This window comes from Amblyomma americanum, chromosome 1, assembly GCF_052857255.1.
Source record: "Amblyomma americanum isolate KBUSLIRL-KWMA chromosome 1, ASM5285725v1, whole genome shotgun sequence".
Lineage (NCBI taxonomy): Eukaryota > Metazoa > Arthropoda > Arachnida > Ixodida > Ixodidae > Amblyomma > Amblyomma americanum.
In genome coordinates, this window is record NC_135497.1 from 557892309 (window position 1) to 557916572 (window position 24264).

At 47.6% G+C, this 24264-nt stretch overlaps 1 protein-coding gene across 7 annotated transcripts in view; it reads left to right on the forward strand.

Annotated features, from left to right (window-relative positions):
* LOC144116361 (serine/threonine-protein kinase Nek7-like) overlaps window positions 1-24264 on the forward strand; it is a 131526-nt gene that overhangs the window by 68163 nt on the left and 39099 nt on the right. For 4 of the 7 annotated variants that reach the window (XM_077651136.1, XM_077651132.1, XM_077651137.1 and 1 more), the window contains 2 exons: window positions 692-805; window positions 24055-24163. In XM_077651136.1, coding sequence (XP_077507262.1) covers window positions 692-805; window positions 24055-24163 — 223 coding nt within the window. The remainder of the gene's footprint in view (window positions 1-691; window positions 806-24054; window positions 24164-24264) is intronic. The other 3 variants (XM_077651133.1, XM_077651138.1, XM_077651135.1) reach the window with 1 other exon arrangement.

Below are 24264 nucleotides of genomic sequence, written 5' to 3' on the forward strand. Positions count from 1 at the left end.
AGACTATGTCAAGCCTGCCTTCCACCCAAGCACCATATAGGTGTGCTTGGGTGGAAGACAGACACATCTATGGTAGTCAAATTTGGCCAAGGTCATTCCAAGGTGGAATTTCAGGTGGTCCTAACCATGTCATGTGCTGTGTTGCCATCCTTACCCTGCAGGGCCACCCCAAAATTGAGCTTTGCTTGGTCCATTGTCATGCACACCCATTCTCTTAAGAACTGAGCCTGGCTGAGGCTTTCGGGGAAATCGCTGGGGGTGGCCTGGAAGTTGATGCTCAGAAACATGCCATTCATGATGGTAACTGTTTTGCAAATGGCAATCAGCGACAGTGGCGCATGTTTCTTGTGTTTGGGGAATGTCTACTGCAAGATTGTACCTGGCCTCTGTGGGCCATGCACCAGGTACAGGCAATCTGATGGGATTTTTTTTGGTAGAAAAAGCCCCGTGGAAATACATCAGTTGTGAATTATTGCCAAAAAATAACGGTACTTTGTTCTATGACAGAAGTTAATCTGCATATTCATGAAACTTAGGGAACATGGTCCAGAGGCCTTTTAGAAGTGATTACATACAAAAACATCTTTAGTGTTCCTTGAAGAAATATCAAAAATGGCTTGGGCCAGCTAGTTTTGTGAGTTTGGCTGTTTAACTGCAGTATCTACAAAACGTCCTTTTTCCTTTCCTTCAGCAGAAGCTGGACCACCCGCACATCATCAAGTACTACACCTCGTTCATTGAGAGTGGGGACCTCAACATTGTTCTTGAGCTTGCAGACAGCGGTGACTTGGCAAGGTTGATACAGGCAAGTGTTGCATGTGATGCTGCCATGAATGATGTCTGTGATTTCTTCTCAGTGTGAATGGTCTGCGAGCCATGCCTCCTCGTTCTGCATCAAACCTGGATATGAAGTATTTCCTTCTCGTCACCTGCATTGTCTGCATTGTGTAGCCTATCTCATCTCAAAAGGATGACCACAAAGAGGGCAGGAAGACGGCACAAGGGCTATTTCGCACCTAAATTGCTTTATTGAAAAAACTCACTTATGTATCATGCCAGGAAATGGCCAACAAAGAGCAAAGCAAGGACTGCAATAAAAATCAATAAAAGCAAAATATAATCAGTCGTGAACTAGAAAAAAGTTACAGATGTGAGATGGCAAGGTAGCCTTTCTTATACGAAATAGTGGAAGGCTCACTTACATAGTCGGGCCCTTTTTTTGCTATGTGGAAAGCCTCGATTATTTCACATATGTGCTTGTCCCTGTGTGTTGCCAAAATGGTTCTATCATTGAAAAGGGGCTCACACTATTCACACTTGTAGAAGCTTTGAATAAGGCACTGATCTTTCATGTTCTCTTAATCTGATTTAGGCAGCGTTCTGTTTGTCCGACATAACACTTGCCACATTTCAAGGACACATGAGAAGAAACAACTGCGGTTTTCAAAGGCACATACCAAAACTAGTGCTTGACGTTGGAGCTTTTACAACTGGATCCTTGTTGTCTGGCTGTTCTTCTGCTAACAAGACTGCGTGCGCTAGAAAGCTTTTTTTGGAGCAGACAGTACAGTATCCACATCGTACCGTCTTGCCACATTGCTAACACCGCGAGAAATATGGTGAACATATGGCAGAACTACACACTTCTTGTTTTGAGGTGGACGCTTAAGGGAGGGCCCTTTCATTCACTTAATTAGCTTTTCACAGGCAAACTTTCTGAGCTCATCAGGGTGACCAGCAGCCTTTAATCTACTGACTTGCTCATTGAAGCTTTCAAGAAAACCCTCTGCACATGATTTTGAGAGTGTTGACCTAAGGCATGGGAAAAGAGTGCCATTTTTAACACCCTTTGAATGCCCAGAATTGCAGTGAAGCAAGGCCTTCATGGACCTAAGGCGATATCTGCGGCACACATGCCAGTTATTAAAACAGAGTGATGGGCCTAAAGCTGTAGAACAGTCTCAGTAGGTCGTTCAAACGTGAACCTTAGACCCAGTCTACTTTTTCTAAACACTTCTAAAATGACCTCTACACAATGGGGAATCGAAAAGATGGCACAAGCAGTAGATAGTCATCAACATTTTTATTAACGGACATAGCGTCAATTTAGATTTATTAGCCTGCAGCACTCTGTCAACATGGCCAAGAAAGATGTCACGCAAGACAGGGGCAATGCGGGACCCAATACAAGTGCCAATTTTGTGGAGCAAGAATTTATCCAGCCAGACAACAAAAGTATACTAACTAAAACTCTAACAAGTGATTCTAACAGGGACCCGGCTGGCATACCAGAATCGTTTCTAAATTGAACTTTATCATTGAAATCAGAATTTCAAGTTTTCACGCAGTTCATGAGTGCATTGTGTGGAATTGAATAAAAAAATTATGGTCGATTTGCCTAGTTAGACCAAATGAGAACTAGGTGTGCTAGCAGTTTGGTCTTCACTTCGGTCCCGGTGTTCAGATCCTGTGTTCACGGATTGGAGTTGTTCGGATAGCAATAATGCATTAATGTTGATATTGTCACCGAGAAACGGTTTACGTAAGCAGGGCTGGTTTTCTTGCGTTACTTATAAGCACAAGACGTTGTTGGGACATGCAAGGCAGCAGGCAGCACGAGAGATGAAGACGACAAAGCATCTAGCCCCAAGATGGCTTGAGGCTTGCCAACTGCCAGGAAATGCAGTTTAGCCACGGTATGGCGCCACTAGAGGAGTTAGTAGTGTGGCATTGCTCCCCCTCTCTGAAAGACACCGACTCGGTGCGGCAGCAATGGGAGGCAGGACAACAAGGGTAGTCGCATGTGTCTGGCGTATGATATAGACACGCGCGAGGGGCTAGCGGCCGTGGTACGGCTTCATCCGGGCAACGTGGACAACTTCGGAGGTCGGCCGTCTAGAAAAGCGAACTGTTCCCTGGGGAAGAACTTCGTAGGTAAGTTGACTGAGCTGGCGGAGCACCTCGTAGGGGCCAAAGTATCTGCGTAGAAGCTTCTCAGAGCGTCCCCGCATGTGGATTGGGCTCCACACCCAGACTTGTTTCGAACCTTTCGTGAGTCGGGTGAGGGGCTCAGCGATCTGGGAGAAGTTCTGCACAAAACGCTGATAATAGGCGGAGAGACCCAGAAAGCGGCGCACACTGTGCTTATCGGTGGGCACAGGAAAAGCAGCCACGGCAGCAGTCTTATCGGGATCTGGGCTAACCCCCTTTAGCGCTCACGATGTGGCCCAGAAACTTCAACTCTTCGAAAGCGAAGTGACACTTTTCGGGCTTCAGGGAAAGACCGGCCGACCGAATTGCTTCGAACAAAGCGCGCAGGCATCTCAGGTGCTCTTCGAACGTACACGAGACAGGACTTTCATTTGAGATCGGCAAGAACGATGCCCATCATCCTCTTGAAGGTTGCAGGAGCCGAGCACAGGCCAAAAGGAAGCACCCGGAATTTGTACAGACTGTCCGGTGTAATAAAGGTGGTCTTTTCCCGGTCGCGTTCGTCCACCTCGATTTGCCAATAGCCGCTTCGTAAATCTAGCGATGAGAAGTACTTGGTGTGGCACAGCCAGTGCAGGGAGTCATAAATACGCGGGAGAGGATAAACATCCTATTTTGTGACTGTTTAAACGTCTGTAATCAACGCAGAACTGTAGGATTCCATCTTTCTTTGCTACTAGAACAACAGGCGACGCCCACGGGCTCGTCAACAGCTGTATCACGTCGTCCTAGAGCATTTCTTGAACTTGGCGGTGAATGGTATCACGCTCCTTCGAAGAGATCCGGTAAGGCGGCCGACATAACGGCCGCTGGTTGGCGTCAACTATAATTCGGTGCTTTGTGAGCGGTGTCTGCCTAACCTTGGAGGTCGAGGCAAAGCAGTCGCAGAAAGACTGGGTAACGGTTTCCAGGCAGCGTTTCTGATTAGATGGGAGATTTGCGTTCACGTCAGTTTTTATGGGAGTGGTCGGTTCGTCCACTGATGCTGGAGCTCCGGACAAAGCGTGTGGTCCCGCGAATTTGCAGAGTTCCTCGAAATACGCAATAGCTGTTCTGCCAGGCAAACACTGAGGTTCACAGCCAAAATTGGTCACCAAGAGTTCAGTTCGCCCATTGTTCAGTTCAACAATTCCTCAAGCAACACAGACTTGCCGTCCAAGGAGCAGCGACATGTTAGTTAGTGCTACGAATTCCGGTGCTGTTATCGCAATCTACGGTAACAAACATGCTGGATCTTGACGGGATCAAAACGTGGTCGCCATTGACGCGTAACTTAGTCCTGCATGGCTCGGGATCACCGTCAACAGGGGGTTGATTGGAAAATGACACGACCAGCTCCTGAAGGTTGATGACGGCATCGTACTCCCGAAGGAAATCCAAACCGAGTATCAGGTCTTTGGAGCACTCGGGCAGCACAGCAAAGCAACCAGCGAAAGTAGCACCGCGGATCTGTATTCGTGACGTGCAGACGCCAATCGTTGAGGCTGAAGGATGACCTCCTATGACGGTGAACTGAAAGCAGTCAGTGAGGAAGCATTTGATCCATGATAAGATTAATGGGTCTAGGCTGAGAGAAGAAAGCTTACAGATGAGTCGCAAGTGAGGAACGCGATCAAAAGCCTTAGAAAAGTCTAAGAATATAACATCAGTTTGAAAAAATGAATGAAGGTTTAAATGAAGATCAGTCGTGAATTCAAAAAGCTGCGACTCACAAGAAAGACCAGAGCGGAAATCGTGCTGATTAGCGAAGAAGAATGCATTGTTATCAAGGTGTACAGTAACTTGAGAATAAATGATGTGTTTCATTATTTTGCAGGCGATGCATGTTAAAGATATTGGGCGATAATTTGATGGATCAGACCAGTTGCCACTTTTAAATACAGGAACTACTTTGCTAATTTTCCAATCTGTTGGTAGAGCGCTTTGAGCGAGGGACTGGGCAAATATTATCTGCAATATACGGCTGGTGGGGACTTTGGTGGCTTTAAGTATTTTGGCAGAAATGATATATCAGGACCGGGGCTACTTGGTAATTTCAGCTTGTCGATAAGCTTTTCTATACCTTCCGCAGTGACTATAATGGCCGGCATCTGTGAAAAACTGGTACCAGGAAAGTTGGGAATATTATCTTTCGGCTCATGGGTAAAAACTGAAGAAAAGTACAAGTTCATCACATCAGATCGATCGTCTGGCAGCACGTGTGAGCCATCCGAGTTAGAAAGTGATATGTTGTGCATATGATGACTTACCGGGGAAAGAAGATTCCAAAACTTTTGGGGATTTTTGTTCATTATGTGCAGAAGATCCTCCTGGAAGAACTTTTTTGGACTGCTTCAGTAGGCGTGCAGTCTTTGAGACACGTGAAATATTTTTCCCACCTGACGGCTGAGTTGGACTGCTTAGCAATGCGAAAAAGGCGTTTTTTCTTACGTGAAAGCCTCTTTAGGGAACCACTGAACCATGGCTTACCTGCATCGCCACGAATGTAAATGACTGGGACATGGGTTTCAATTAATGTCAAAAGTTCCCGCTTGAATAATAACTAATTTTGGTTGACAGTTCTTGAAGAAGCAAGCTGTTGGAAAGTGTGGAAGTTGTCCAGTTCGGCGTTTATAAGAGGGAAATTTGCCCTCTTAACTTTAGTGGAAGGGTAGCGAAGCGGCTTTTGCACTGCTAAATTAAATAACATTACGTTGTGATTGCTGAGACCGTTTATAGAAGACATTGAGTGGATCATTTCTGGATTTGAAACAAAAACCAGGTCAAGCATGTTGCTGATCCTAGTTGGCATGTTAACTGTCTGGGTGAGGTTAAACAAAAGTGCAAGATCAATGAATTCTTTGGATTGACGAGAAGTGGCGGTTAAATTATCCCAAACAATGTCTGGGTTATTGAAATCGCCACAAAGTATAAAATTTGCTCTGGGAAAGCGGCTGTTTAAGTCGAGAAGTACCGAGTGCAGTTCATTGACGAAGGAAAGATCACAATCAGGTGCTCGATAGCACGCGATGAGTATGATAGAGCATCCAGGAAGGGATAAGTTTACGCTGAGGATTTCATGATGGCTTTCAATATCAACAGTAAATGAAGGCATGGCTTGATTAACGAAAACTAGGATATCACCGCCTTTGCGTCCCACCCTGTCACGCCTGTGTATAGTGAATGACACATTATTGAGCAGCTCTTCGGATGAGATTTCAGGAGTTAGCCAAGTTTCCGTAAAAATAGCAATATCAGTGAGGTTATCTTTGAGGATGGCTTCGACGGAGTCTTTTTTGGGTAAGTAGCTATGGATGTTTGTGAGAACAAATGATATCTCGTGATGCGCAGCTGCGCTGACGCGGGATTGTACCGGCTGATTTGATGCAGATTCAGGAGGCTTTGAACTGTTCAGTGAACGCTATGATTTTAACTCATGGACAGAATCTGACTCGTCATCGTAGGTGTACTGCTTTTTTCCCATGACCAACTTATCGAAGCGTATCTTAAAAGATAAGTTGCTATCAAGGCCATACGAGTCTAGTTTTGCTCGAGCTGTACGTACACGCACTGAATAATCTTCCCGAATTGAAAAAGTTTAGCTTAGATCCGGCGAAAAGAATGTTTGACTTGGTTTTAAAGCTAGGTAGTTTAACAATAATGGGAAGTTTTCTATCTTCGCGGAAGCGGCCAAGTCTCGGTGAGCTCGCTCAATATCTGAGCTGTGGATAGGGACTTCAAGGTGCACAGCGCAGAAAGATACGACCCTAATGATGATGATGACTGCTGCGATACACCATGCCTTTCAGCAGAACCATTTATAGGAAGTGAAGATTAAAGCACCAATTGCATCACTTGGTAAACAAACTACACTTATTCACGTGGATTCACTCTTGCCTTGTACATTGTAGCTACAATTTCAGCACTACTTCCATCTCTTATACTGCTTTGTGATGAATAGTTAACCTGCACCTTTTCCCTTTCTTTTATCTTCTTGTCTTTGATACTCGACTGTTCCTTGTATCGTATTAACATAGGCAGTATTGTCATTTTGTTTTTACAAGAAGTGCGTAAGTATTTCTGGAATGACACCGTTGCTGCCACTATTGTAAGCAGGAGCATGCAGGGTGCATATTGTCACGTAGTGGTGACGGCAGTCGAAGCAGCGATGAAGACGGACGAAAGGATCTTCTAAAAGAACTGTTTATTGGGCTGACTTGCACCCAAAATGGACTGAATCACTCGGCGGCGGCGAAGCGACAAGCGTGCTCGGCGGTCGTCGAACAGAATGCCCGCCGCTGTCGGCCGTGCTCAATTTAAAGCTGATAGCGAACATTCGAGATAAAGGGCGCAAAGTTACTAGAACATTCCGGAACAACGTAGAATCAGCTTTGCCTGGCTGCGATCAATCGAGATAAATCTAGTCGCGTCTTGCGTCGCAAACAAAGCGATAAGGTGGTGTCGCGGCAGATTTGAAAAACGAACAAACACTGCAAATATTGGCGGCATTACTCCCCTCTCAAAGAAGCATCGACCCGATGCATTAAAACAAATAATGCGACTAGTAAGGGGAAAAAACAGATCTTGCGAAAATAGAGCATGGAAATGCAGCGGCCTTTAGCGCGCACAATTTGGCTTCAGACGGACTACATGGACAACTTCTGGTCGTACGCGGCGTCGCTGGGATGCAGTCATTGCGTCAGGGATGACTTCATAATCCAGTTCACCCAGCCGACGAAGAACCTTGTACGGGCCGAAATAGCGGCGCAAAAGCTTTTCACTCAATCCACGGCGGCGAATGGGCGTCCACACCCAGACTTGGTCTCCTGGCTTGTATTCCGCGTTGCGTCTTCGTAGGTTGTAGCGTCTGGCGTCGGACCGCTGCTGATCTTTGATCCGTAATCGGGCAAGCCTTCGAGCTGCTTCTGCGCGTTGAAGGTAGGCGGCAACGTCGACGTTCTCTTCTTCTGTAACGTTGGGCAGCATGGCGTCTAGCGTGGTCGTGGCCTCCCTGCCATGGACGAGCCTAAAAGGCGTCATCTGGGTGGTCTCCTGCACTGCGGTGTTGTAGGCGAAGACGACGTAAGGCAGGATGACATCCCAGGTTTTATGTTCGGCATCGACATACATAGCGAGCATATCGGCGATGGTTTTGTTCAGGCGCTCGGTCAGTCCGTTGGTCTGCGGATGGTATGCAGTTGTCCTCCGGTGGCTGGTTTGGCTGTAGCGCAGGATGGCTTGCGTGAGTTCCGCCGTAAATGCTGTTCCTCTGTCCGTGATGAGCACATCGGGGGCGCCGTGTCGAAGAAGAATGCACTCCACGAAAAATTTGGCCACTTCTGCTGCTGTTCCGTTCGGTAGGGCTTTCGCCTCGGCGTAGCGGGTCAGGTAGTCGGTCGCTATGATGATCCACTTATTTCCAGATGTTGACGTTGGAAAAGGGCCAAGCAAGTCCATGCCAATCTGCTGAAAGGGTCTTGAGGGAGGTTCAATGGGGTTCAGAAATCCTGCTGGTCGTGTGGGAGGAGTCTTTCGTCGCTGACAATCTCGGCATGTTTTCACATAGTGTGCGACATCGGCAGACAGTCGTGGCCAGTAATACTTGTCTTGAATGCGGCGGAGGGTGCGAGTAAACCCGAGATGTCCAGCTGTCGGCTCGTCGTGTGAAGCCTGTAGAACTTCTTCGCGGAGACAAGTAGGTGCAACAAGGAGGTAGGCTGTTTTGTTCGCTGTAAAGTTCTTCTTCACAAGGACCTCATTCTGCACACAGAAAGAAGACAGTCCTCGCTTGAATGAAGCGGGGGGTGAAGAAACCTTGCCTTCCAGGTACTCGATGAGGCCTTTTAGGTTGGGGTCCGAGCGTTGCTGCTGAGCAAAAGAGCTTACGCTGATGGGTCCCAGGAAGGCGTCCTCATCGTCGTCCAGCGGCGGTGCATCTACAGGGGCTCGTGAGAGGCAATCGGCGTCAGTGTGCTTGCGTCCGGACTTGTAAACGACGGTGACGTCAAACTCCTGGAGACGCAGACTCCATCGAGCTAGTCGGCCAGAGCGATCCTTCAAATTGGCAAGCCAGCAGAGCGCGTGGTGGTCGCTGACCACCATGAACAGCCGTCCGTAGAGGTAGGGGCGGAATTTCGACGTAGCCCAGATGATGGCAAGGCACTCCTTCTCAGTGGTCGAATAGTTAGCCTCGGCCTTAGAAAGGGAACGGCTAGCGTATGCGATGACCTTCTCCAGCCTGTCACTTTTTTGAACGAGAACGGCGCCTAGTCCCACGCTGCTTGCGTCGGTATGAACTTCAGTATCGGTGTTTTCATCAAAATGCGCAAGGATCGGTGGGGACTGTAAACGACGCTGATGTTCCTTGAAGGCTTCTGCTTGCGGCGCTTCCCATTTAAACGGCACGTCTGCCTTCGTCAGTTGGGTCAGGGGCTCGGCGATGCGCGAAAAGTTTTTCACAAATCGTCGGTAATATGCGCATAGTCCGAGAAATCTGCGCACTGCTTTCTTATCGGCCGGCGGTTGAAACTGTTCAATAGCGGCTGTTTTCTGCGGGTCTGGGCGTACTCCTTCCTTGCTAACGATGTGGCCTAGAAACAGCAGCTCTTCGTAGGCAAAGTGGCATTTCTCTGCTTTCAAGGTTAGGCCAGACGACTTGATTGCGTCTAGTACTGTTCGAAGTCTTTTGAGGTGCTCTTCAAAGTTCGAGGCGAAGACAACGACGTCATCTAAATATACCAGACAAATCTGCCACTTCAGGCTTGCCAGCACTGTATCCATTACTCACTGAAACGTCGCTGGTGCGGAACAGAGACCAAATGGCATCACCTTGAACTCAAACAGCCCATCCGGAGTTATGAATGCTGTCTTCTCGCGATCTCTTTCGTCGACCTCAATTTGCCAGTAGCCGCTCTTGAGGTCCATCGATGAGAAATATTTGGCGTTGCAGAGGTGGTCCAGTGTGTCGTCGATGCGGGGGAGGGGGTAGACGTCCTTCTTTGTTATGTTGTTCAAGCGGCGGTAATCCACGCAGAATCGAAGTGCGCCGTCTTTCTTTCTCACTAGAACAACCGGTGCCGCCCATGGGCTGTTTGAAGGCTGGATGACGTCATCGCGAAGCATTTCTTCGACTTGGTCCCGGATGGCTTGTCGTTCTCGCGGAGACACACGGTAGGGTCTTTGACGGAGAGGTCGGACGTGTTGATCCGTTATAATGCGATGCTTGGCAATTGGCGTCTGTCGCACCTTCGGCGATGTCGAAAAGCACTCACTGTAGTTTTGAAGCAGATTGCGGATCTGGTCTTGTCTGTTCCGGTGCAGGGCTGGGTTGATGTCGAAAGTGGGCGAGTTCTCTTGGTCAGGCGGATCTTCTGCGGAGGGGTCGGAGAGGGCGAAGGAATTTCGTACGTCAGATATTTCGTCGTAGAAAGCAATCGTCGTTCCTCTGTTAATATGCCGGTATTCTTCGCTGAAGTTAGTCAGCAGTACTTCGGCCTGGCCATTGTGGAAATGTGCGATGCCTCTTGCGATGCTGATTCCTCGGTCTAGTAGCAACTGCATGTTCCCCTCGATGATGGCTTCAGTGTTTATGGCTTTCGTGGCGCCTACGGTCACGATAACGCTTGAACGGGGTGGGACGCTCACTTCTTCCTCCAGGACACTTAGGGCAACGTGATTTTCCCGAGTTTTCATCGAAGCGATGGCTTCGTCCGTCGAAAGTGTGATCAGCTTGGATCGCAGGTCGATGATCGCCTGATGCTCATTAAGGAAATCCATACCCAAGATCACTTCGCGGGAGCATTGCGGTAGCACAACAAAGGTCGCAGGATAGGAATGTCCTTTGACAGTCACTCGCGCTATGCATCGTCCTGATGGCGTAATGAGGTGGCCCCCAGCAGTGCGAATTTGTGGGTCGTCCCAAGCCGTGTGACTTTTTTCAGCTGCGCAGCGAATGTTCCATTCATCACCTCCTGTATCGGCTCCTGTGTCGACTAGAGCGGTAACTTTCCGGCCGTCGATAGTCACTTCTAAGTCAGAGGTCCTGGCTCTTGCATTGCACGTCGCTCTTGGCGTCGGGTCACGGCTTCGTCGCGTATGCGAGTCGCGGGTGGGGCGTGTGGTCGAAGCTCTTCTGGGTGGCGGCGTCGTTTTCAAGGCAGCCTGCGTCGTGGTCGAGGTTCTCAATGTGTGCGGCGTCGGTGCAGCGAGTGTCGGTTCTTCATGCGGCGTCGCGGGTGCAGCGTCTTCATGGGGCGTGGTCGGTGGAGGATCTTCGGCGTTTAGCTCGTGAGCAACCTCACCTCCAGAGATTGCTGCCTTTAGTTTCCCCTACGGGGGCTGGGCGACCTTCCTCGTACCGCGGCTGCGTAGCTGCGGCGTGGCGACGCAAAGCGCGAGGTTGACGGCGATGGTGAGCGCGAAAAGCGGTTCGGCGTGTACTCTTCTCGACGCAGGTACTCGTCGATTTCGTGCGGACGTTGTCCGAAGCGTGGTCGTGGAGCGTTAACGGCAAATCCTCGAAGACCGATACGTCGGTACGGGCAGTGACGAAGAATATGGCCGGCCTCACCGCAATGGAAGCACAACGGCCGGTTGTCGGAAGTCCTCCAGGCGTCGCATTTCCTGGGGCTTGAGCGTCGGTCATAGGCTGGGCGGGTGGGGGCTGGGAGGCGGCGTTGTGGAACGATTGGCTCATCTCGGGGAGGACGTGGGGGTTGTCGCTGGGGCTGAGCAGTACTTACTGCAGCGGCGTAGGTCATGGCCTGGGGTTCTGTGGCCGTCGGGGTGCCAAGTGCCTGTTGCACTTCTTCCCGTACCACATCCATCAGAGTCGCTGCTTGTGGCTGTGGGGAAGATGGCAGTAATCGGCGTAGCTCCTCTCGGACGATTTCGCGGATAACTTCCCGCAAGCTGTCGCTGGTGGTGGCCGGCGTGTCCGAACGAATTGCACAGGCAGAGGAAGGGCGATTGTACTGCCGAGCTCGAACGTCGAGGGTATTCTCAATCGTGCAGGCTTCTTGCATAAACTCCTCGACTGTTTTTGGCGGCTGGCGGACGAGGCTTGAAAAGAGTTGTTCTTTTACGCCGCGCATTAAAAACTGAACTTTCTTTTCTTCGGTCATCCCGGGGTCGGCGCGGCGAAATAGACGCTTCATCTCCACGACGTAACCGCGGACGGGCTCATTCGGAAGCTGGATCCAGGACTCGGGGAGTCATTCGGCTCTTTCTTTCCTCACGATACTGGTGAATACCTTCAATAGTTCTCTCTTCAATAGCTCCCATGTCGTAAGGGACGACTCGTAGTTTTCGTACCACGTGCGTGCGGAGCCATCCAATGAGAAAAAAACGTGTCCAATCTTTCCCGCATCATCCCACTTGTTGAATGACGCCACGCGCTCAAATTGGTCCAACCATTCTTCAGGGTCTTCGCCTAGGGATCCATTGAAAGTTGGCGGCACCCGCGGCTGCTGCAGTATGATCGGTGTCGACATCTTTGGCGAGGTTGCAGTGCTGGTAGCTGCGTCTTTTCGCTGTCTTGTGCGGTCCGGCAGTTTCCCGAACTCAGGCTCCTCTCCCTGGAGACGTCGGCTGGCTCGCTGAGCTGCTGGCTCGTCCTCGGGTGCGAAGCGCTCAGGGCTGGCTTCACGACTTGAAGGGGGCGTCCGGAACATGGAAGGCTACCCAGCATCTCCACCAGATGTCACGTAGTGGTGACGGCAGTCGAAGCAGCGATGAAGACGGACGAAAGGATCTTCTAAAAGAACTGTTTATTGGGCTGACTTGCACCCAAAATGGACTGAATCACTCGGCGGCGGCGAAGCGACAAGCGTGCTCGGCAGTCGTCGAACAGACTGCCCGCCGCTGTCGGCCGTGCTCAATTTAAAGCTGATAGCGAACATTCGAGATAAAGGGCGCAAAGTTACTAGAACATTCCGGAACAACGTAGAATCAGCTTTGCCTGGCTGCGATCAATCGAGATAAATCTAGTCGCGTCTTGCGTCGCAAACAAAGCGATAAGGTGGTGTCGCGGCAGATTTGAAAAACGAACAAACACTGCAAATATTGGCGGCAATATGTACCCGCTCCGCATCAATAAAGCTCGGTTGTTAGTCAGCCTCGTATACGTCCTTTCTTCCTGTGTGGTGTTTATTTGTCGGCTGTATTCCTGGTCATGAGCTCAGAAACAAATTCTTATCTATGTATTTATTTATTTATTTATTTATAGATACTGTGATCTAGTACAGATCATAGCAGGGTGGGGAAAAAACAGACAAAATACAAGCATATAAACACACTCATATTCATAGCATTTGCAGGCAGTTTTCAAACATCAGTAAAGAATTATGGTTAACAGTCTCGCTATTATGTTTATTCCGGTCTGTAATTGTCCTCAGGAAAAAAAAGAATATTTAAAGCAGTTATTTCGTGCGTTCAAAGGGGTTATTGTTAGTGCATGCCTTTGTCTTGTGTTATAACCTGAGTAAGCAAAGTAATTGGAAGTATTAACTTTATAATGACCTTTTTTAAGCTGGAAGAAAAGCTTTAATCGACAAACACGATTGCGCTCACTGGCTGGGGGTAACCCACTTAGCCTCACGAGCTCAGTTACAGATGCAAGGCCATATGAGTTAAAAACAAATCTAACAAATCTAAAGCTTCTTTCTAGTTCCCTGAGCCTGTCCTTCATGTTTCTTGCTACTTCTTCACCCTCGCATTATAAGTATGCTGATCGCGACCGTGCAATGCAGAGCAAGGTTGTTGTCGTGGTGAATGAAGAAGACGCCATCGGATCAAGCTTCCAGGCTTTTTGGCGTGATGTGTCCTTCTCCAGGGCATGCCTTAAGAATAGCCAAGGTCCTGCGTTCAGAGCTCTGGAGGGAAGTGCGCCTCTTGACGGACTTTCTGCGAGTGAAGCATGCTACGCCAGGTGAATTCCACAAGATACTGTCCATGACTAGATTTTGAACCTAGGAGCTCTGGCAAAGATGTTTCCTCCCCGTCCTTCGGATGCGCTTCTCTGGGGGAGTTAAACAGCCCATCGCAAGATCCCCGCTGGTTACCCTGGGTGACGTCGAACTGTTGAGAAAAGCGAGAAGGCTGTCAGAACATGGTCGTAAGTTTGCGGTAGAGCCAAGAGTGGATGCCGCAGACAAGGTAGGCCTCCTCATGAGGGTTGCCAACAAAGCTGGCCAGGTGGAGTCAACCCGTCTGATAGATGAAGGGATTGACTGCATTGCTCGTCAACTGAACCAGCAGCCTGGAAGCCACAGCTCTGCACCAATGGTGAACGAGTTGAAGGAGAAGGGTTTGAAACTGTGCCTTTAGGACAAGGAAGGAGGTTTTGTGGTCTTAGATGCTGGGAAATACGGCATAAAGGCAGCGGAGCCCATCCACAAGAACTTCACTGAAGTTGACGAGAGACAAGTGAAGCGAGCCAAGAAGCAGATACTGAGCTCCTTAGAGCAAGGACAAATCAACAAGCTCTCCACTCAAGTGAAGGGAACCAAAAAGGCCATGCTCTCTGTGTTTTTCACAGCAGAAACACACAAGATCCAGTAACATTTCGTGCCATTGTTTCTGAGGGAGGCACTTGGACATGTATCGGGGTTCCTCACGAAACATCTTTCGCAGGTTAGGTCGCAAGATCCATTCAAGATCGGCAACTCAGTCCCTGTCACTAACTTCCTACATGAGCATGGTGTGGATGTGGTGCTGGGTTTTTCCATTGACATCCAAGGCATGTTTTACTCTATTCCCCACGCAAAGCTTCTTCTAGAAGTTAGGGCGATGGTGGAAGGACTAGGGGTGGTAGCGTTCCAGAATTCCGCCGGGATGTTTTTGGATTCCTCTCTTGAATTGCTTAGCACCTACCTGTCAGCAACGGTCGTTTGTTTCGAGGGTAGGAGTTTCATCCAGAAAAGGAGCATCTGTATCAGTTGTTGGGTTGCTCCACTCCTGTGTGATGTGTTTTTAGCTGCCTTTGGGAGGAACGTATAGGATGCGCTTCACGACAGTAGGGTGCAGGCGGTCTTCCGTTATGTCGACGACTTCCTTGTCCTTTGTGCTGAAGATGTCGTGCTTGATGCTTGTGACTGCAACGAAACCATCCTGGAGATCTTCCGCACCAGCAGTCTTGATTTGGTCTTCACATCGGAACTCCCTGAGGACCAGTCCATTCGGTTCCTGGAACTAGTGCTGAGTTTTTCCCTTGCCCACATCTGTTGAAAGTACAAACCCTGCGCCTATAAGCAGTTTCTCCCCTACGACTCCAGCCACTCGATGATCGCCAAGCGAGGAGTGGCCACAGCGGTGCTTTTATCAGCGCTGGAGCGTTCGTGTAATCATCAGATGGGCCCTAGCTTTAGTAAAACTTGGTGCTGGGCTAGTTGGTAAAGTATTTCTTTGAAACAGGTCAGCGTTAAAAAAGCGAACACACGGCGAGAGAACGACGACACGGCAGAGATGAGCGCTTCCCCCATCTTTGTCAGCTTGCAGTAAGACGAGTTGTTGGTCTTTGAAATACAGTCGAAACCCGCGATAGCGCAATCTCGAGAATACGAAATTCTCGCCGCAACGAAATATTTCCGAGATCCCGGCAAGTGCCCATAGGGGCCAATGTATTTCGTATCTCTCGGTAACGAAACATTTTTGTACCGCAATCCCACGATAACGAAATTTGCTGCAGCGTCGGTCCGCATACTGTCTCCCATATTATGAATAACAGCGTCAAAAAAGCACTCAAATTGAGCAAACTGCAATAGCGCGCTTGCGTGGCTACAGCGAGAGCATTGGCGCCTGGCAACCTTGCAGCCGGAACAACTTTAAAAACTTTAGCCACCTTGAGCCGGTGCTAGCCACCATACCGGCGCAGCGCGTGTCCTCTGTGTTCGGTTCCGCGTGGTTGTTTATCTCGGAGGCTATGTTCAGCGAAGGCAGCCTCGCAGCGACACCATCAGGGGGCGACACTAGATCATCAGCGCTGCACTTTTAGGCCTGCGAGCGGTGCACATGTGTTCGTTGTGTGTGGTGGCGGTGTGTATGAGCAGCAGTCCGCACGTTTGCGTTTGAGATGTCTCCGCCAGCCAAAAAACGTGTGCGAAACTGACGACACCGAGGACCAAGGTCCACAACATGGAGAGACGGTAAACCCGAACCCGAGGAATGTGTTGGACGCCTTTGACACGATCCGGTCGTTCTTAGGCGCACACGACGACGACGTGGCAATGGATCACTTCTTGCAGTGTGAGAATAGAACCATGAAGTTGCTGCAAGGCAAGGCTCGGCAAACCAAGCTGACTGACTTTTGGCAATAAATTTTCTTTTTGCGGGCTGTTTTCTATCTTTTCTGTCTCATTTTCGCGGCAACGAAATTCTCGCGAAAGCGAATTTTTTTGCTGTCCCCGGCGATTTCGTTATTGCGGGTTTCGACTGTAGTTAGCAATTTCATCTAGAACACGGCACGCACAACGGTTAGCACCCGCGAGGCACCCTCAAGCAGACACCTCTATCTTCACCGTTCACTTTTTGGGCAATGCTCCTATTAGTGGTGAGCAGGTCGTGCGGAGGCACATGAGGCTCAAGGACATATTTTGGCCCCTTTATTAGAAATTCCTCAAAGTTCTCAGGAATGGAGACATCCCCAGCCATTAGCACTGGTTTCCTGGATATGCTCTGGCTTCTTTCACCATTCCTGAGAAGGTGTTTAAGAATAACGGACCAATTGACCATTTGCGGAAAAGCGAGCGCCGCCTGTTGTGCAAACAGAGAAGCTCCGCCGGTACTTTTGGTTGGAAAGGGGCTCTCGAGCAAGCATGCGCAAGGCAGCGTTCAGCAGCTCACGTGCGCTTGTTTTGTTGTTTTAGTGTTGTTTATTGGCCGGAAACGTGTGTCAGCTAACGAAAGAGTATGATGGAAGAGGAGAACATCCCATTTCCGTTTTTAGAAACAGGGTGTAGCGAATTATTTTCGCGTTGTAGCCTGAAAAACGACCATGTGTGAATACCTGCACTCTGCTACCTCAACGGAGCGCCGAATGACGAAGTGAAAATGTGCGTGAATGTGCGCCTATGCGCGGTCGAGTGTAACAGTATAATGGGATGCACTTTCCTAATGCACACAGACGTTTACGTTTGCGCTTCCTTGATAGGGCGGGAGTTTCTGCTAACTTAACACAACACCTTTTGCCTCAGGGCACACTTAGCTGATTATTAAAGGACCCGTTTTACAATCTCAATCCCGGCTCGTGCTGATACGGCAGAGCGTTGCTTTGCGTGCTAACGGGCCGCGGGAGCGTTAGAATGCGCGGATATACGCGAGGCTGCGCTCGGCCGTGCTCCCGCTGTTGAGGAAGCACATTGTAGCATTAATGGTGAATGTTCATACTAGTATATATGGGCATGTTCAGATAAGAACGGTAATCGAGGTCCCATGACCATTTTTTGTCTTCAATTAAATTTTTATATGTGATGGGTAAATGTGTCCACACAAAGGAATGAACCTTAGTTTTGCAAGGAACTTCATGGTTTTCTCGGAAAAAAATTGTATGTCACAAGAGGTGGAGTATGTCGTTTTTGCCACTTCGCAAAGTTGCAAGTTTGGAGCATCACTGCATGCACAATAAGTTGTTTTCGCGCATAAGTATTTTTTCAGCACTTTATTACAACTTGCACTATACGATTAATATAAAAAACGTTTTCTTGCTGTGTCAGTCTTCTGAGTAAAAAATCGCAAACTTCGCTTCCGGAGCTGTGCGGTGCCAAAAAGGCACTTTTCAGGGCAGCCTTAGGGCAAGATGCTTAAAGATCTCCCGACTGAATCTTTTTCTCTGTATTTTTCAGCTACTTTTAATCACTTCAGGCAAGTTTTGTAGCTCTACACTTGACCTATGTTTTTCAATATGGCCTCAAAATTGGCAGAAGTTCAAAAACGTCAAAAAAGTGACAACTTTGACTTGAATTTTAAAAAAAACATCATCATCGAATTTTATTAAAAAATGCCCTAATAATACTCAATACTCGATAATTTTAAAACACCAAAAAAGTGTTGCATTATTTTGTTTTAAAGTATAAAAATAAATGCAAAACTGAGTTCATGTTTTTGTTACCTAGAATTGCTTATTACTGCCTCTTAGAAATAGTAACTGTCAGAAATTTGATTTAGCACTCACTGAACGTGGTTACATTTCAATTACCACAATATGCGAACCATCCTGAATGTTTGTACAGCTTCTACTCGCTTGTTAGCGGCGTTCTTAATGCGTCAAAATGGGAATAAATTCGTTATTTCACCTCATGAACTGACTGCTGGCGGTCAAACGTTTTTTTTTTGTATTCTCTAATTTATCATCGTAAGGTACATCGGTATGTAATCGATTTTTTAAAAATATTAGATAATTTGTGGGTTCCTAGAAAAAACTTTATATATAAAAATTTATATTAATGTATTTCTGAAGCCGACGTTTCCGTACCTGCATCTGTTTACCTCTGTGTTCAAAGGTTCTACAGGGCAATGTCAGGAGACAGAACGTCGTCTTCTGAGAGGAACAATTTATCTGCGAGATTTTTAATCAGGAGGAGTTTTAATAGGAACGCAATTTACAAATGGGATGCCGCTTTATATGCAGATTGCAATTCAGAAAATCGTAACAAGAAATTAACGGCAGCAGTTGAAGTCGGTATGCGCACAGTATATTGTCCAGCACGAAGCACAAACCAGATCACAGTCTCTTCCATTCCGAAGCAGCGGTGGAGGCCACGTAGGATGCACTGCCTTCATTTGTTTGAACGTACTTCCACATATGGAGCGTCTGAACTCCAGGCACTTTCTTTGCCATTTTCCATTCTTCCTTCTTCGTTTCGCGAAAGTCTGCAAGCTCCCTCTGTGGGAGCTCCAGAATGGTGATGTTCTTTAGCGTTCCTTTAATTGCGTCTACGAAGCCGCTGGCTGTTTGTATGGACTCACTTGCAGGCTTCCGCAAGTTGTGGTGTGATGCTCGATGTTTGACAAGCCCACCAACGCCGTCGCAAGCATTTTTGCCGTGTCCAGTGGCCGAAAACATCCATTTCGTTTCTCGACATTCACTGCGTTGTAGCTCATGAAACTGATATTTATTCTTGAAGTGAGCGGGAGCCCCGTCGCTCACATATGTTATCTTGGTGTAGATTGGCGCGTTGTCTTCGAGGTGTGCTTTGATTTTTGACAGAGCCAAGCATGCATGAGCTGAATCATGAGACATATCGTCGGAAATTACGGCGTAGTTCCGAGTCGATTTTCTTGACGTGACAACGCAAGTAAACACGGTCACCTGCTTTTTCTGCCAATGGTAAGCTTGTACTGCGTCTGGAAGCACAACTGTCCAGTTTTCGGCGAAATCAAAATGCAAAACAATTGCACCTCTCTTGCAGCTGTGTTTTTCTTCATGTATTGCTCTTGCTTGCACAGATCTAATATAGTTGTGGGGAATCCATTTCATGGTCATTCTTAGACATTCTCTCATAAATGATGAAGCGGTCAGAGTCTTTTTAACGAGCTCACCGTATTCCCATGAAGCAATCAACACCTCGTCCTCGCTGCTCATTTCAAAATTTTCCGAAGTGAAAATGCCATCTTGTGGACAGTGCTCACAATTCCTAAGGAAACACGACGCAGTAGGTTCCTGGCATACGCAGAGGCTCTGCATATCTTCGGGAGAAAGCAACCTTCCGGACGCGTTCTGCAGTCCCACGAGGCACAACTGAAAGTTTGCACAGCACACACAAACACACACTTGCCACTGTGGCGAGCATTTCACCCACTTAGGACGCAAGGATATGAATTTTGTGAGGCCAACCTGGGAGGCAGGGTGAGCTTGCTTGTAGAGGCGGAATGCTTCTCGCAAGGACCGCGTCATGAAGCGTTTAGGTATCCATTCTTTCTCTCCTTCCTTCTCGATTCTCACAACATCCTTTTTGTTCGGAGTCTGTCTAGAGCAATCGAGTTCATCCATGGTGTAATATTCTAAAACGGTGGTAATGTCTTCCTGTTGTAGTTTACATCTTGTATATCTCTCCTGTGTTGACCATACGCCTTCCTCATCCACCATCTTCTTCGATTTTTGGATAACGTACCTCGTTGCCTCTGGAATAACTTCCTGCACATATTTCACGGTTAGGTTGCGTGGTAGCAGTGTCAGCAGCTGGCAACGCTCTTGAAAGGACGTGCACCTATTGTAGGCAGCATGTAGGTTGTCCTCCCAACTGCTGCATTGCGCACACTTTTCTTCTGACGCACGCGAAGTCTCTGGGACATTATATGCTGCCTGTATCCCCGATCGTATTTTCGTCACCATAGCTCTTGCCACCTCTTCCTGCTTTCGCTTTGCATAGGAAAGTCTGAGGCGTTTTTTTAGAGCGCTCGGTGGCTTTAGGGGCGAGATTTCGGAGGTAAGGCTGACACTTGAATTTAAATTTTCTACGATTTCTTCCCCAGGGCGGAATTCTTCTAATGTTTCGGATGACTCTGCCTGCATATTATCTATGTCTTCCTTGAACCGACGGTAACAATTCTGACAGATGAAGTCACTTTCTCGTACTCGGAGAGCTTCTTCGGGAAGTAGGACTTTTTTGAGAGCAGTGACATTGAGTGTCTTTACACTGCGAAAATTACGTCCTTTTTCAATTCTCTGTTTGTGCCTTTTTGAGTAGTCGGCACAAAACGTTCGCCGCGGAAATCTCTTCATGAATGCAAAAGCTCACCGCTTCCGGAGATTATCGCGAGACAGAAGAGCAGGTGACGGATGCAGGGCCCAGAGCTGCTTTTCCAAAAAGAGGAGATGGACAGATGAATGGATTTTTAACACAGGCTGCCCACCGTCGACACTGATGTTCTTTCGGTCTGGCGTACGAGCTGAGACTGATATACCAAGTATGCTTGTCGAGGGAGCGCTCCAGCGCAGAGAAAACACGTGAGTACAGAAAACGACCCCACCGGGTCTACCAGGCCTGGAAAACGACACACAAAATTCGAGATCCGAACAACATCCGCTCACAAGGGTTATCTCGGTCGAAGGTCGAAGGCTGAGGCATAACTGCTAGGCGTTCGGTGCGTTGCGATGAAAAGATGATAGCGGCGGCTAAAGCCTCGGTGCGGCGGCGGCACACATGATGCTGTGAATTTCAGGGTCGCGCCGGGCGTTATATAGCTATAGGAGCGGCTGCAAAGCGCGGTTCATCCCTGGAGCGGCGGTAGCAGTTAAAGTCACCTTGAAAGTGCGACGGGTGCATTAATTGTTTGCATAAACTACTCCTACACACACGTCACTCCAAAATAACGTGTTGGAATATGCTTACAGTAATTTAGGTCCCACCGTTAGAACAGTACGAAAGCGAATAGGAGCTTTAGACCTTTGATTGTAATAGAAAAAAATGCTTACAAATTACACTTATGAACTCAGCAACTGTAGCGTTTAAAATTTACTTACAAAATACCAATACTAAAACCAGCTTCTGACGATTGCGCATTCTAAGAGGGAATACTGAGCAGTCGTAGGGATTGAAATCATAAAGTCCGTTTTGTATTTATTTCCATACTTTAAAACAATATAATGCAATACTTTTTTAAAGCCTTAGAATTATGAAATGTTGAGTATTATTAGGGCAAATTTTAATAAAATTCGATGATGTTTTTTTTTAAATTCAAGTCAAAGTTGTCACTTTTTTGACGTTTTTGAACTTCTGCCAATTTTGAGGCCATATTGAAAAACATAGGTCAAGTGTAGAGCTACAAAACTTGCCTGAAGTGATTAAAAGTAGCTGAAAAATATAGAGAAAAAGATTCAGCCCGAAGATCTTTACGCATCTTGCTCTAAGGCTGCCCTGAAAAGTGCCTTTTTGGCACCGCACAGCTCCGGAAGCGAAATTTGCGATTTTTTACTCAGAAGATTGACAGAGAAAGAAAACGTTTTTTTATTTCTTCGTATAGTACAAGTTGTAATAAAGTACTGAAAAAATAATTATGCGCGAAAACAACTTATTGTGCATGCAGTGATGCTCCAAACTTGCAACTTTGAGAAGTGGCAAAAACGACATTCTCCACCTCTTGTGACATACGATTTTTTTCCGAGAAAACTACAAAGTTCCTTGCAAAACTAAGGTTCATTCCTTTGTGTGGACACATTTACCCATCACATGCAAAAATATAATTGAAAACAAAAAATGGTCATGGGACCTCGATTACCGTTCTTATCTGAACATGCCCATATCATTCGGTTTTCCTGCGTCGGTGGCAAAACTCTTCCAGAACGACCGAGCAGTGTTTACTCGGCAGTAAGCGCGAAATAAAGCAGCAACACCCGTTTCGAAACGTGCTGGATGTGCGCATTACTGGCCCCATCAACGGGTTCGTCTTTCGCGCCTTGTATGTCGTCGCGGCCTTTATTACGTACAAGTCTCGCTGTTGCAAAACACGTGGTTAGCTTAGATAAATCGCGTTGCAGTTACATGTCAGTTACGTGGAAGTTACAGCTCACATCAGTCGTCGCACTACAGCGCAGGAATGCACGGCTGGCTCATGTTTTCCAACCAAAAACCAAACCGCCCAGAGAGGGCGCTGCCTGCGCCTTCACCACGCATGCGCAGAAACTTCTCCGCAAATGGTCAATTCACCTTGGTCGGTGCGACGGTACAAAGGCATTGCCAACAGTCGTATGTCCAGCTCTTCCACGGGAGGGAGTGTCCGCAAACCAACTGTTGTCATCCCTTACACACATGGTCTTAGTCACAATCTCAAAAAGATTGCCGCAATGTGTGGGCTGTCTGTGCTGTCTTCCGCACCCAAGAAGGCTATCTCTACATGTGCTAAGGTGACCAACGGAGAAGTGGAGCCCAGGTGCGACACACGACATCAAAGGCCACACATGTTGTGCAAAGTAGGCATGGTGTACAAGTTTCCTTTGTCGTGCGGGAAGGTGTACATTGGACAGACTTGGAGGTGTTTCAACGAACATGCGGTACATGTGAGGTCGGTTAAGAACGTTTCAGGGAACAACCTGCCTCAGCATTGTAAACACTGCAAGCCGAACGGGTGCAGCCCCCTCTTCCAGGACACGGTATTCCTTACAAAAAAAGAATGACCAGCTAACGCAAAGTATTGGAAGCTGTGGCCATTGCCAATCATAAGGAGGCTTGCGTTAGCACCCCTTCTGTCGCGCTCACCGATAGAGAGTTCAAGTATCTTGGCCAATTTTACTGTTTTTAAGTCGGTGCATTGCGCCCCCAGACATGTGCCGGCGGTTGCGCGTTTTTAACTTTTTACATTCTGTGGTTTTAGCTTACGCCTTTTTACTCACGCTTTCAGCTCGTTTATTTTCAAGGATTGGCCCTTTACACAGCTGGTCTCTGTGACATGACTACGGCTGTTTGCTCACCGTTACGAAGCATATCTTTCGCTCAGTCTCCCTTCTCCCCCTCATCGTGTTATATATGCACCCGTTTCGTGTCAGTAAAGCTTAGTGGTTAGTCAGCCTCGTGTACGTCCTGTCTTCCTGTGTGATGTTTATGTGTCGGCTGTATTTCTGGTCATGTTCCACTAACTAGCTCAGAAACAAATTCTTCTACTGTTTTCTTTGCTTCATATTCTTTTTATGCAGAAGCATCGACCCTGGAAACATTCGAAACAGGGCAATGAAGACATTATTAGAGGATACTTTGTGAACCAAAATTGTGTGAGGAATTTGAGCTCATGTAGTGTCATTTTGGCCATTTTCCTTCTAAAAAAAATTCTCTTAGTGGTACCATACATAGGCAGCTTCGTTCCATAGCTTATTACTTTAGGCCTTTCGAGACTGATCTAGCTATTACGTAAAAATGCGAATATTTCTGGAGACAGCTTTCTAGTTAGCTACTCTCAGATTCCCCTTCCAGCATTTGTAAGTTCCTTAAAAGCTTTCCTAAAATAGCAAAGCAATACCCTGAAAATACACACAAGGTGAACAAGAGAGCCAACGTAGGACCAGTGAAATGTGGTTAATTAGTTCACCTCTTTGCCCATTTTCATTATTTGCAGTGAAGCAAGCGCACTTGTGTTCATTTTTTCTTTCTTTTGCTGTAGCATTTCAGGCGGTGCGGAAGGCTGATTCCTGAGCCCACCATCTGGAGGTATTTCTCACAAGTGTGTGCTGCTCTCAAGTATATGCACCTGAAAAGGATAATGCACAGAGGTGTGTTCTTCATTTGTTATGCACCTGATGCTCACGGGCAGGTTTTGTTAAAAGGCAGTAGAGTGCTTACAATGTTGATTGTAGATACACAGGGCCACTCT